General features: G+C 40.5%; 2 protein-coding genes across 3 annotated transcripts in view; one reads left to right on the forward strand and one right to left on the reverse strand.

The window, feature by feature from the left end:
• The window catches only part of SPTBN5 (spectrin beta, non-erythrocytic 5), a 194296-nt gene extending 185599 nt beyond the window's left edge, over positions 1–8697 (forward strand). Inside the window, exons 67-70 of the mRNA XM_061611348.1 lie at positions 1252–1387; positions 2259–2374; positions 5006–5146; positions 7588–8697. Of these exons, the coding sequence (XP_061467332.1) occupies positions 1252–1387; positions 2259–2374; positions 5006–5146; positions 7588–7733 (539 nt within the window). The 3' untranslated portion in view covers positions 7734–8697. The remainder of the gene's footprint in view (positions 1–1251; positions 1388–2258; positions 2375–5005; positions 5147–7587) is intronic.
• Positions 8698–10873: 2176 nt separating this feature from the next.
• The window catches only part of LOC133377371 (cytosolic phospholipase A2 beta-like), a 69519-nt gene continuing 65629 nt past the window's right edge, over positions 10874–14763 (reverse strand). For both annotated transcript variants that reach the window (XM_061611345.1, XM_061611344.1), the window contains one exon: positions 10874–11909. In XM_061611345.1, the coding sequence (XP_061467329.1) occupies positions 11680–11909 (230 nt within the window). In that variant the 3' untranslated portion in view covers positions 10874–11679. The remainder of the gene's footprint in view (positions 11910–14763) is intronic.

Raw genomic sequence — 14763 nt, forward strand, 5'->3', positions numbered from 1 at the left:
AAGTGGCTGGCCAGAGTGGTCTAAAAGTCAGACGCTCTGTTTGAAGCTCTGTGAGGGGAACAGGGCATCTCCTAGCAAGTCTCCCTGTGTTAAAAGGCTGTATAATATACAACTTTGTATGAAGGACTAGAAAAAAGGGCCTTTCTACAGAGAAACTATTAGTGTCTGAACATGCCATGTTACCACCAAACATCATAAATGTACAAGTTTCCAAGTTAAAGAGACGCATGAGTTAAGTTAAAGGACCTCCTGCCAAACCTGGTTTCAAATCCCTGCTCAGCCATGAAGCTCACTGGGTAGACTTGGGCCAGTAACTGTCTCTCAGTCTAACCTATCTACAGGGGTATTGAGAGCATAAAATGAGGAGGGTAGGAATCATCTTTGAGCTCCTTATAGAAAAAGCAAGATATCAATGAAAAGAATAATAGGAGCTTCCCAGCTAGAACTAGGGTAGTAGGGAGGGGGAGAGAGAGGGAATTCATATACACAAGCCCCAGGACAGACCTAAACTATGGAAGTTTGCCTGTAAAAGGAGAGGGAAGCTCTTAACACTCTCTCTCTCTCTCTCTCTCTCTCTCTCTCTCTGATCAGTGGGGCAAAGGAAGTGAGGGGGTGAGGAGGCAATAATTATTATGTAATTAGGGCTGCAATCTAATGAACCCAATGGAACTTACTTCTGAGTAGGCATTATTGGATTGCAGCCTAAGAAAACCAGGAAAGCCTTCTTACCTTCCTTCCAAGCTCCACAGACTGCTCTTAGGCAGCAATTCCACCTACATTTACCTGGGAGGAAGCCCTTCTGAATTCAACAGGGCTTACTTCTGAGCAATTAGAATAGGCATAGTTGGGCTCTTTTTCAGGGTTTTCCTCCCCTCAGCATTGCCTGAATTCTGTTGCTAAAGGCCAGTAAGCTCCATCCCTCCTCCCATGCCTGAAACTCAGGACATGGGCACGGGGGCAGCTCCTTAGCAACAGTCCTGGTGCCTCTCTCCCCTGGCAGGCTCTGTTGCTGGGCTCATTTGTGCTGCCACCCACTGATTTCCTCTGCTGCTGGCCTGCGCTTATCCCAGGAGGGTCCCCTGGGGCCATGTGAGACCCTGGGTCCTCGGGCCAGTGCCCTACCTGGCCATGTGCTAGTGCTAGGCCTGGACCTTACCCAGACTCATTTTCAGTGTAGTAATTTTGGGTTTAAAAACAAATCTTGAATTTTCTTTCAACCGTATGATTGGTTTTTTGCATGGGTTCTACAAGACGGCCAAAGCAGACAGTGTTCTTTAGAGAAGGAGCATCTAGTCACTACAAATGCAACAAGGCCTCAGATAAAACCTTGGATCTCTGCCACTGGAGGTTCTGCTGGAAAGCAGATTGCCGCAGGTCTGCTTCTCAGGTACACATTGATTTTGTATACCTCTGATCAAATTTATTTAGTATTCATATTTATGTTTATCTGTAGTCTTTGAAAATGATGCAGTCATCTAAACTGTTTTTTATAGCCTAGATACATTGCACCTTCATACAAATGTTCTGGATGATTGAGTACAACAATAGCTACACTACTATCAGAAATGAACGCCTTACATAGATGCTATTGGCAAGCATGCTTGTGGAAATTATTAGGGCCAGGGATGCTAATATCTTAATACCAGCACTTACTTCTGTTGAGTACAGTACATTGCTGAAAGAAATTAATTATGACTCCATTTTTCCACTAGTCCATTGTGACTATTTGAGAACCAACCCATTTTTATTTATTTGTATTTCTTATTAAATTTGTATCCTGCTCTTCCTCCCAAAGGGAGTCTCATAATTAGGACAAAATCTGGATATCTGCCTCATGTAGACACTATTCCTTTTATCCATACAAAAGGTGTAAACTGGAACATCCAGATAGTGGAGCTGATATGTCAGAGCACCAGATGCCCATGGGTAGCACAATCTAGAACTTTACAGGGGATAGCATTATTGCTTTAGCAACAAATGAAAGGGGACTCCTTGATCCAGACCTGCTTATTTGAACATGCATTTGTAGCCCAGAGACATCAAACTGAGAAAAGAGAAGGTGGGAAATAAAAAGATTAATTCTGGTTGTGTTATAGGTTTAATTGCTTTTTTCTTTTATTTTCTTTTCTTTTGCTAGCTGTCCTGAAAATATGTATAGTTAAGGGGATAATATACTGTAACTAATTTAAATTTTAATTAATTATCTAAATTTTCAGTAGAGAAAAGTTCATTTCTGTTTAATACTGCTTGTTGAACAGGAGAACACCTTCCTTCAAAGTAACAAAAGAAAAAAGGCCTGCTGGAAATTCCCAGGAAACAGAAGGATTGACACATGGTTTTTGCACAACCTTTGCTCAGGATTCTGAAGGCTCTGGTAATACTGAAACATTTTTCCTTTTATTGAAAATATAAAAATATGTCTAAGAGAGAAAAAGTGCATAGCATAGAAATGAAAACATGATGTGTAATTTGCTATATTTTTCTTCCATCTGTTGTAATCCAATATCTAGACTTTTTATGTATCCTAATCACTCAGTGATATTTTAGCCATTGACCATAACAATATCCAATGCACATTCAGAATATATTTTTACCAGAAATATAAAAATCGACAAATTGCCAGGTCCAGATGGCATCCAAAGAACTCAAATGTGAAATTGCTGATATTCAACAAAAATATGTAACTTGTCCCTAAGATCCATCTCCATACCTGAGGACTGGAAAGTGGCCAATATAATACCAATTTTTAAAAAGGGATGCAGTGGGGAGCCTGGAAATTACAGGCTAGTTAGTCCTATGTCTGTCCCAGGAAAACTGGTGGAAAAGATTATTAAAGATAAATTAACTAAGCATATAGAAGAACAAGCCTTACTGAAGCAGAACCAGCATGGATTTTGCAATGGTAAGTCCTGTCTCACTAACCTATTAGGGTTCTTTAAGAGTGTCAATATGCATATAGATAGAGGTGATCCAGTTGACATAGTGTTCTTGGACTTTGAAAAAGCTTTCAACAAGGTACCTCACCAAAGTCTCCTGAGTAAGCCTAGCAGTCATGGAATAGGATGAGAGGTCATCTTGTGGATCAGAACCTGGTTTAGTAACAGGAAGTAGAGAGTAGGAATAAATGAGCAGTTTGCCCAGTGGTGATAAAGATGATGACTGAGTGTGTGGCAGCTGTGAAAAAAAAAGGCAAATTCCATGCTAGGGATCATTAGGTAAGGAATTGAAAATAGAACTGGTGATATAATGCCATTATACAAATCTATGGTAAGACCGTGTTTGGAATACTGTATAGAGTTCTAGTTGCCTCACCTCAAAAACAGTACTGTTGAGCTAGAAAAGGTTTATAGAAGGGCAACCGAATGGTCAAGGAGTTGAGCAATTTCCCTATGAGTAAAGGTTGGGGCTCTTTAGAGAAAAGATGAATAAGAGGTGATATGATAGAAGTGTATAAAATTGTGGAGAAAGTGAATAGAAAAAGGTTTTTCTCCCTTTCATAACACTAGAACTCATGAACATCCAATGAAGTTGAGTATTGGAAAAGTCAGGACAGACAAAACAGAGAACTTCTTCACACAGAACCTCATTAAATTATGGAATTGATCCTATAGGGGGCAGTGATGGCCACCAGCTTGGATGGCTTTAATAGAGGATTAGACAAATTCATGGAGGAAAAGGCAAGTGGCTACTAGCCATGATGGCTAAGCTCTGCCTCCAGTCGGAAGCAATATGCTTCTGAATACCATAGAAGGGGAGAGTGCTCTTGCACTAAGGTCCTTCTCGGAGCTTCTCATATGCATAAGAACATGAGAAGAGCCTGCTAAACTGGGCCAAAGGCCCATCTTATCATAGAATCATAGAATAGTAGAGTTGGAAGGGTCCTATAAGGCCATCAAGTCCAACCCCCTGCTCAATGCAGGAATCCAAATCAAAGCATTCCTGACGGCTGTCCAGCTGCCTCTTGAATGCCTCCAGTGTCGGAGAGTCCACTACCTTTCTAGGTAATTGGTTCCGTTGTCGTATGGCTCTAACAGTTAGGACATTTTTCCTGATGTCCAGACGAAATCTGGCTTCCTGCAACTTGAGCCCATTATTCCATGTCCTGCACTCTGGGATGATCGAGAAGAGATCCTGGCCCTCCTCTATGTGACAACCTTTCATGTACTTGAAGAGTGCTATCATATCTCTTCTCAGTCTTCTCTTCTCCAAGCTAATCAACAAATCTTGTCCAGCATCTTGTTCTCACAGTGACCAACCAACCTATAGGAAGCTTGCAAGCTTCATGGTTAGCATCTGGTTGGCCACTGTGAGAACAGAATGTTGAACAAGATGGTCCATTGGCCTGATTCAGCAGGCTCTTCTTGTGTTCTATGTATGTTCTTATGTTACCAGCCAAGTGCACAGGTTAATAGCTTTCTTCATTATACATATGTAGATTTGAGATGGGGCAGTATACATAGAGGCCTCTGGTTTCTGTAAACAGAATAAAAAGCATTAATTCTCTCTTTATGAAAACATTGAAAAAGTGGTGGAAATATCTGGAGATATGTGCAAGAAACTATTGTGCTCTTTGGTAGCATAAATGTGTCATTCTTTATCAATTAAGAGTTTTATGGTCAGATATGAACTGTACACTACGTAGATCAGACCTACCCAACTTGTGACCCACCAAGGTGAACACAGATTATCAGGCATGCTAGAGGCTTCATAACCTCCCTGTTTTTGCAGTCCCAGGCCAACAATCAAATGAAGATGGGGTGGGTTTTTTATATATGGGACCCACCATATATAACTGGTGGGCTGCTTTCAGTAATGATAGGTCATTGTGCAGGTCTGATCTAGAAGAAAACAGTATGAAGCAATGTTGTCATTACAACAACAAATTCTAATTAAAAACACTTCTATCTTTGTGACTTGAAGAAATCAATAGAAATATTTCTAGTGTATTGATGGTAGCTTTACCCAGTCATAGGACTACTAGAGATATGCTAATAACTCATTTCAGATGCTGCTTCTGTGACCTCCATGGAGTCTGTTCCAGCAGCTCTGCTGATGCCCAGTCCATCAGATCAGCCCCAAAGCCATTGTGAAGCACAGCCTTATCCTAATGGAGGAAAGAAAGGAATTCTGGAGCAGGAAGTCCAAGGTAAAAGTTAATAGGCAAGAAGGCAGCAGGAATTCATAACATCAGCTTGAAGGGATGGCTACACTAGTGCTGTTCCTATTTAAACACACATCCACTCTCCATTAGGAGCCTAGTATGATCTTCTATCATGTCTAGTTTGTTCCTGAGGGACAGTAGAACACATCAGCCAAGAAATTGATATCTTCCATGGGAAATGTTTGTAAAAATGTAAGATTCCAAATTAGGAGAAATCAAGTGAGAAACTGGGATTGGCTAGGAAAACTAGTGAATTTGGGGGGGGGGGTAAATAATGAACTGAAGAATCTGGCTCCAATTACACAGTCTCTGTATGAAGTTCCTTCTTGTTCTCGTTATACATTTGGCCTTTCTCCCACAACTCAAATTCCTGTGTTGGAGATGTCAAAAGCAGACAAATCACCAGCCACTTGAACCTGCACTACATTCAGTAAAGCAGCTCTGTATAATGCTGTGTCAATTCCATCTTACTAAATCACTAGATAAGGAGCCAAGTTGATTTAGCAAATGATATAATGTTAGACCTCAGAGCCCTTTCTCGTTTTTACTGTTATAAATTCTGCTTCTCCTTCTTGAGTAGTAGCAATGCAGCATGATCAGACATAGAATTTGGCATAGGGTATCACATTGCTGGCTGATTATTTTTCCAGGAGCACACAACAATGGCAAAACATCACTTTTAGTATGATGGGAAAAGATAATGGCTCAGTGGTATATCTAGGTAATGCTGGGAATGTCCCCTGCCTTAAACACTGGAGAGTCTCTACCATCAATGTAGACAGTACTGAGCTGGATAGACCAATGGTCCAGCCTTGGTACAAGGCAGCTTCCTATGCGGTAGCATTTTACACTACCAATTAAAAAGGATATTGACACCCTGAAGTCAGTTGGAGCAACTGAATCCTGACCAGCACCAGTTTTTTACGATCTCAGATAGAAGTTTTTGCCATACCCATTTGGAGGCCATTTCGGGTGTACCATTGCCAAACAAAGCCTGGGGTTCCCAGCACTTATAATAGGGCCTTCTCATCAGTGGCACCCCAGATGTGGGATACTCTTCTCCCTGAGATTAGGCAAGCACCAACAGTGGTCATTTTTTCACATCAGGTGAAAACAGTCCTCTACCACCAAGTCTTTTAAATCTTCAGCACTGACTTATGTATTGAAAGAGACAAATAGAGGGATGTTGCATACAAAATTGGATTGTGATGTTAAGCTGTTTTATGTAATTTTATATGTTGCACCCACCTGTGATCATTTTATAATGAAGGGTGGAATAAATACATTCCTGCTGTTTAGGCTTTTTAATGGCAGGTGCTGGGGGTTAAACCTTAACATTTCATTAATGCAAAGTGTACCTCCTGCCATTGAATTATGGTTATGTCATTCAACAGAGAGAAATGAAGCCCCGCTCGCCACGCAGCTGACGAGCAGAGCCTAGTTGCAGATGGGGGCGAAGCTGCCGTTTCCATCTTTGTTTGGGGCGTCACGCGTCACGCCTATTGTGTGCATGCGACGTGCAGCATGGAGGGGCGGGGCTTCTGGCTTATTTAAGTCCAGCCACCCCTCCTACCTTCCTCTTTGCCAGCGCGACGCCCACCCTGCCCGCCCTCTTTTATGGTGTGCCTAGGGGTTGCTTCGGGGCCGAGTAGGAATTTTTACCCTGCCCACCCTCGTTGGCGGGCAGCTTTTTTGCCTGCTCCACACCATGGGAGTGGGACGGAATCGGGTTAGGGGGCGTTGTAACTAATAGGCGGTTTTGTCTTATTTAGCTAACTTGAATGTATTGACAGGTCAATGCCCTACCGGGCTATGCATCTTGCACTGGTGCAGGAAGGAAAATAGGTAAGGACAGCTAGGTGGCCCCCTTAAGCACCTTTGGAGGTGATTGGCGGTTCTGGAGGCCTGTCTGTCAGGGCTTTATGGCTCAAGGGCAGGATATGGGCTGCTTCTGGGGCCAACTTATCTCCTCTACCCAGGGGTTATACGGCCCCGGGTGGGGATGATGTGGGAAGGCCCCCCTACTCACCTACAAGGTGTGGCCGGGGTAAAGGGTAAGCAGATGGGCTTGCCCTTGCCCCAGCAGGGGCTGGTCGCCCGAGAGCTGTGTGGCAAGCTACTTGCTTATAGACAGTTCCCGCACCTAGGTTTCTTTCTGCAGGTCACTTTAAATTGGGTTTTGTTTGCTGTAATTTAATGAAGTGGCCCTTGTTCAACCCAAGCTGATGTCTCTGTGTCTTATTTCGCCCCTCGACTGCAGAAGGATACACTAAATGTATAATGAAATGATCAGTTACAGATCTATGAAATTGCATTGTTGGTTGGCATGTTGGCATTGTAAGAAACCAACTTTCAAAATATTTTTTTTCCTGAGAAAATTTCTGCCATCCTTTTACTGAAAAAAACAATGTTAATCCTTTTTTCAGGAGCCAAAGCTGAACCGACAACTGAAGTAACCAAGAGCTTAGACACTCTTCAGAGTGCCGTGAGAAAAGAGACAGAGACAGATGTCAACAAGCAGAAGAAAAAGAAAGAGAGGAATGTCTTCAGAAAGCTTTTTACGAAGAAATAAGAACAGCAAAGGGAAGAGAGTGCTCCAGTTGTGTGGATGTGCTGGGCTCTTGTTTTCAGTGCACCCTGTTGCCTTCAGATTTAAGTAAGACACGGACAAAAGAAGAGAGAGAAAAGGAGTAACATGTACACTGAATAGTGCCACCCCCCAAAAGCAACAACAAAATAGGGCCACGGCCAATAATCAAGCACTAATATAATTTAGATTGTGCATTGTAGACTATTTTAGACTGTATCCATTTGAAGGTTAGACTGCTGACATTTTGTGGGTTGTGTATCAACAACTGTATAGGGGAAGCCTACACCCATACAACTTGCAGGCAAGTAGGAACCTTGCATGTGCAGGAATCTCCTTATGCAGATACCTATGTTCAATGTGTGGGGCTTTTCATAAGGAGAACTGCTAAAAAAGAGGGGGTTCTGCAAAACAACCATGAAAAAAGGGGAAAAGTCACTACCAGTATATGAAAGAATGGGCGAAGAAGACAAGAGGCAATGAAGTATGTAACTTCTCTCACCTTTTTCACTTTTCATAAGGAAGTATAAAATAGCAAAAAGGCAACAGTTTCACATCCAGGGGAAAAAAAAAATCAGAAGTGCCTCTGAGTTCCGTGCACTTTTAAGAACACAAATCAAGGTTAGTAAAATTAAGGTAAATGGCACTCAATCTAGGAGGAGAAAGACATGAATTTTTTTATGTTCCTTTGTTTTAATGTTTAAAAACTGTTTTCCAAACACAGCTAGATTTTAGAAAATACATAGAATGGAAACCAGATTTTATTCTGACATTTCCTTAGTTTAAACTAACTAAAAACATTTTTTCATACATATCTTTAAATAAAACCAACCCCACACAAGGCATTTACTGTTGTATCTGTTTTATTATGAAGTTATAGTCAACGTATGTTGCTACATAAGGTTTTGGTTCTTCCTGATTCTCTCACAATAAAACAAAAAGTGCAAGTCCCTCCATCAAGTTGCATTTTTGATCAATAATGGTATTTCCTCAGTTCCTATCAGATTATATTTCTACTTGTGTTGGCTTGGCTTTGCCATGGTTAAACATGGAAATGCTTTATTTAAAACAAACAGAAAACAGAAAACGCCTCCTTGGCAAAAAGGAATAGACAAATTCTGGAAAACAGAAACTCAACAGCTGTTAGCCATGATGCCTAAATGTGTGGGGCCTCCACATCCAGAAGCAACAGAGCTCTAACTCCACAATGCTAGGGACAACAGGAGAGCACAGTCGCCTTTATATCCTGCTTGTCGCTATCTCCAAGTCTCTTGCATGCCACTGATGGAAACAGAATGATAGGCTACATGACACTTTGGTCTGATCCAGTAGGGTTGAACTTATGCTCTTAATATGACCATTCCATTTTGAAATAATGATTCAAAGTGGAACACTGTCATTATATAGTTACTAGACTGTCTTTATATACTAAAAGGCACACTGATCTTATAGAAGGTATAAGATGATCAAATTAAATTATGTGCAGAGAGCATGAAAGAAAGCATTTAAACACGGGCAGGCAGTGGTTGGTTGGTTGGTTTTCTTGTAAAAAATGAAGTGCCGATACTCATGCCTTGATAATAGTACTGTGGGTGCCAGCACAAAATGGTTGCCAATAGCAGCCAGAAAAGAAGTACCGGTACTCTGTAGCAGTGAGTTCTATCACAAAAAAAGCCTTGTGGGTAATTATGTCAAATTCACCAATATCATATTTTAGGGTTGTAGCAAAACTATCAAGCACTAATGTTTAACCTTGAGTGCCTTAGAACTCAACTGACCATATTTGGTCCCTCAGGTATCTGTTGTTACCTTTCAAATCTCTACATAATGAAAATATACCATTTCTGGGTGGTCTTTGCTTTATACAAGAGATGCAAATATTTTTGACCAAATTCTGAAATGGGATAAATCATATTAACCCCAATAATTTCTGAAGAGCTAAAATAATTTACTCCAGCTGAAGATCTGGTTTTTAACAGATTTCTGTGAAGACAACATTCTTTTGACAACATTTAAGACTCTGCAAGGCCTGCCCTGAGGTTTATGGTAACATCTTCCAGAGCATTCATAACCAAATGGAAACCAGCTTTTACAGAGTAAGTTCTGTTTATAGCAAGCAAGTTTAAGGCTTTTCTTTTTAACCATATGACAGAACTATTTTCCACTGCATCCCCAAACATGTCTTGCATGCAAAGATACAGTCACCAAGCATGCACAACAGCTTGTGAGTATAAGGCTGCCTCATCAAAGAATTAGGCTATAGTGAACAACATGCATGTAGACTCAGAGTACCTGATACCACAATTCATATGGAAACTGTCCTGATCTCTGCAAGTCTAAACAGATTAGCAGAATTAGTGGGGGGTATCAAAAAACCATGATACACAAATAGTATCTGTAGTATAGTGCCAACCTTCTAGTGGGTACTTCTTATGCAAGCTGGAGTACTCCCCCACTCTCCCAGCCTTCTTTTTTGGTAGAAGAAGCTGCCTTGAAGTCCAAAAGAGGTACCTTTCTCTATTGAGTCAGGTAAGTAATTCACCTATCTAGCCTATTACTGTGAATCCTGGCCCCAGTATGTCTCAAACTTAGTTCCTGAGGGTATCAAACAGGTGCCATTCCCAGCCCTGGAGTTGAAGCAGAGTCTTGTACACACACTTAACTATAACCCTCTCCAGTGTGACAAGTGCAGCAACTATTGTGCCAACACCACATTGAAATGGAAATGGACTGCCTTCAAGTTGATTTCTACTTATGGCAACCCTATGAATAGGGTTTTCATGGTAAGTGGTATTCAGAGGTGGTTTGCCATTGCTGTCCTCTGAGGCGGAGAGGCAGTGACTGGCCCAAGGTCACCCAGTGAGCTTCATGGCTGTGTGGGGATTCGAACCCTGGTCTCCCAGGTCGTAGTCCAACACTCTAACCACTATGCCACACTGGCTCTCAACACCACATTAAGGCTACATTAAAAAACATCTTCAGGCTTCAGTGGGGTGGGGGTTCTTTCATTAATCAATTAGTTTTTCCCAAACTCCCGTTACATTGCAAAGGGGAAAGGATACATATTAACTCTCTCCTGAACCACTTCTATTGTGTCAAATTTAGTTATGGATTGAGGCTAAAAATCATTTTGAACAAGCACAGCTGTGTTGTGGATTTAATTTGTTGGCTTATAGTTGACTAACAGTTCATACTGACAGAGGCAATGCAAGCAAACAAGGCAATATTGTAAGTAATTATAACTGTTTTCATGAAGTTGCAGTACTAAACTCTTTTAACAGTGCTGGTATAATTCACAGCTGAAATGTGTCAATCTCTTGAGGGTAGAAAAGGGAATGGAAATAATCGCTCTTAGCAAGGAAACAGCAAGAATATCTCTTGGTATGATGAAATAGTGGAATTGAACCAAGAAAGCTCCACTCTTCACAGTTTTACTTCAGTAGGTATTACAGTCCCAACACATCCCATTCATTTCCATTAGAGTTGGAGAGGGTCAGCTATTCAAATTATTATAAACAAATCCCTGTGACATCTCCAATTTATAGCATATCAACAATATTGTTCCTTGCAATACTATCTCAGCCACACACTGCAATACTGGCTCAATAGTCTTAGAAAATTGGGTGTCATCAGTCCCCATCAGACTCACTTCCTGAAACTCTTCTGACTATATTCTTTGCATTATCCACAACTACAATCTACATAGGTGAACCTGAAGTGGGATGGCTTAAAAAAAAGTAAAAAAGCAAATAAATAAGCCATCAGTTCAAACTAGGCAGGATGGGAACTCCACTAGTTAGTGTTCACTGCAAACTGCATGCATAATGTCTATGCCTTAGCATTACTTTCAAAGTTTAAGTATTGGAGGCTAAATATTGGTGGTGGTAGTGCCCCCTCCCCCCAGTCTCCCTCAAGGAGAGAGAATTACTTTCTAGGCTGAGCTGATATTCAAACCTCCAAGCCAAATGTTTTGCTTCTTCTGTATAGCACACTGGAAGGCCTGAAGAATATGGTCTTTGCTACAGAGGATGTTATAGGTGCACAAGCTTAGTAGTTTGTCAAAGTCTTCCTCAGTGTAGGTTAAATGCATTGTTTTATAAGGTGAGTCATCGCTCAAATTTACTTCACCTCCATTCATTTCGGAAGGAATGCGTTTCACCCCTGAAAATGAAAAAAAAAAACCACTGGTGAACATGCTTTATTTTATATGAGTTTCATACTGCATTTTAGTTGGTGATGTCAATGTTTGCTACTTCGAAACAACCAACAACAACAAAAAGGTTCCATGCTATGTATTCTATGCTCGTATTCTCTGGGGTTAGCATAGTTAATGCCACATTGTTAGGAGTACTATCCATTTTGCTGAGCAATGAGTAATTCCAAGACCAGTATTATAACATTTTGCTTTCTTTTTTGTAAGAACGCATTGCAAATTAGGGATGGAAATATTTGTCACTTTCAGTTTTTCATCTTCCCTATTTTAAACTCAGTTCTCCATATTTTTGCAGCAATTTGCAATTTTAAAAAATCCTCATGAAAATTCTTCAGCATTTTAGGGTGGATTTTTCTTACCACACACATTTTTGTATGCAGTTTTGACTAATGTACACATTATTGCAAGCAACTTATCCGAATACAAATTTTGTATGTTATTCATTTTTATGCACTCTTTCCCCTAATATATGCATTTTTGTAATCATTGTTTGAAGAACTGGAAAGTTTGGAAAATTTCAAATGATTGCTGCGTTTCATTTGTGATATTGTTTTGCAAAGTGATAAATTTGGTTTTAAATGAGAACTGGGTCAAATTTCTCCCCCATCCCTACTGCAGAAACTTGTTTCTTTACAAATATACATGTTAATCTAGGAGATGCAAACACCCAGTGCCAGCCTGTAAGGCATCATAAATTTCCTGCAAATCCAACCAGCCAGCTGGCTAATTACAATGCATCTTTGCAAACTCATTTATTTGCCACTACACAGAATAGAAAGTGTGAGTCTGAGCCTCCATCTCCTTGTTGCTGAAAGTCTTCACCAGCCTTCATGGGCCACTGAACAAACGTCTTCTAACCATCCGTGCCAAAGATGAGCTATCAGCTGATCAGTACTGACCATTAGCAAGCATTCAAATATTTAAAAGGTGGTCAATTGACACCTTTACTCATTTGTTCCAGAATAAATCTTTAGAATCATATTTCTTTCCCCACACTTCACATTCTGAAGCCACCATGAAACTGTTCAAGAGCCTGAACTATTTGAAGTTTTGATTTAAAGCTGAAGGGTAATTTAAAGATGTAGTTTTTTGCAGGGTATTATAGAACATCTACACCCATTGTTTTTGCAAGATGTATGTTAATTAGCTTGCAGAGTCATTAGCTATGAGCTATCTTGTCCCATCTGGTGTTTCCTTGTATACTCAAGACAGAGAGCCACAGGTGCAGTAGAGCAAGGCCAAGGGATGGGTAGGGATGAACAAAGATATCAGTCGTGGTTTCTCTCCATTTCTCATTCTTTCATCTCTTTAAGTGCAGTTCTCCACATTTCTGCATCAGTTTGCACATTTTTAATATGAATTTCTCTTAATTCACCCATTTTGATGCAGTTTTGCTTAATATACACATTTTTGCAAAGCCATTTCCCCAAATATAATGGATTTGATACATAATTTTCATTAATATATGTGTTTATATGCACACTTTACCCTAGTAGATGCATTTTTGTACACATTACTTGGCTGGTGAACAGCACAGCAAAATTTGGAGAAGCATGAATGTTGAAGTGTTTCTATGTTTTGATTCACATATTGTTTTGGAAAGTGTGAATTAGGTAGATTTGCCTTTAAATGTGAAGCGAATCAATTTTCTCCCCCATCACTAGAGAGGTGGGGCTAGATCCCAGGATCATTTTTGTGCTCCTATCTCTGAAAAGGGTGAATATGTCCGTAGTGAATAAATACTGTGTGACTTCTGTGAAGCTTCCCCAAGCAAATAATTTTAGGAATGATATGTATAGAATCTCACTGTGCCTGAGACAAGCTTTTGAGATAATTGTATTTCCCTTGGTTCTTGAATGTAGGCCAGTCTTATGCGGTATGAAGCTCTACTATATTTTACTGTTGGCAAGCCTCCTGCTTGTACATTTTTACAGCTGCCACATGAGCCTGTAGCTCAGAAATGTGTTACTGTCTGGGATTCATGTTTGCTTGTCTCCAGTTAACTGTTTGGGGCCAAGGTGGAGCACTGCAGATCTTGGCTCCTGCATTCCTTCCATATACTCTCATCGGCCTTTTATGGGGAGGAAAGTGGAATCTTCTGTTAGGTCCATTATGTACAGATATCTTCTCCTCTCTCCCTTCTCGCCATTCCCACATTTACATTTTGGAGACATGGATTCATTACAACAAACTACTTTCTTGCCTATTCTATTACTTAGCTACTTAGAAATGAGGGGGAGACACAACCAGAGCCTACTGTCTGTAGACTCTAGCTGGCCTAGTACTTCTGTGGTAAACTTCCAGTGTCCACTTAACTATAGAAACTCCACCTCAGCACCCTTCCACCACAAAAAACCTATTGGATAGAGTTAAAAGTGTCTTCCCCTGCTCCTCCAGTTATTGCCACCCAATTGATTGTGGTGTTCTTACATACACACTGTGAATATATTTGGGGAGTAAAATAGGGCTTCTGTAGAAATATAGTTTGACTTGAAAGACAATCACATTAGTGTGAAAGTGGGAGAGGGAGAGATGTTAACCCACCATAACTAAACACCACCCCTGCTCCCTGTTCTTAGAAGTTTCCACATAGAATAGTTAGGCTTCACCTATGCTAGGTACTAGGCAGTCTGCTTTTTTTATTCTAAAACAAATCCCAGCTGAACAAAATTATAATAATAAATCATTTATTTGTATCATAGCATTTAGTTTAGAAATTTCACTTTCCCTACCTACACACACTTTTCAAGCCCTTCTTAGCAAATGGACAAAACTGTTGTGCAACCTCATCCAGAGCAACTC

The sequence above is a fragment of the Rhineura floridana genome, chromosome 2 (genome assembly GCF_030035675.1).
Source record: "Rhineura floridana isolate rRhiFlo1 chromosome 2, rRhiFlo1.hap2, whole genome shotgun sequence".
NCBI classification, from domain to species: Eukaryota; Metazoa; Chordata; class Lepidosauria; order Squamata; family Rhineuridae; genus Rhineura; species Rhineura floridana.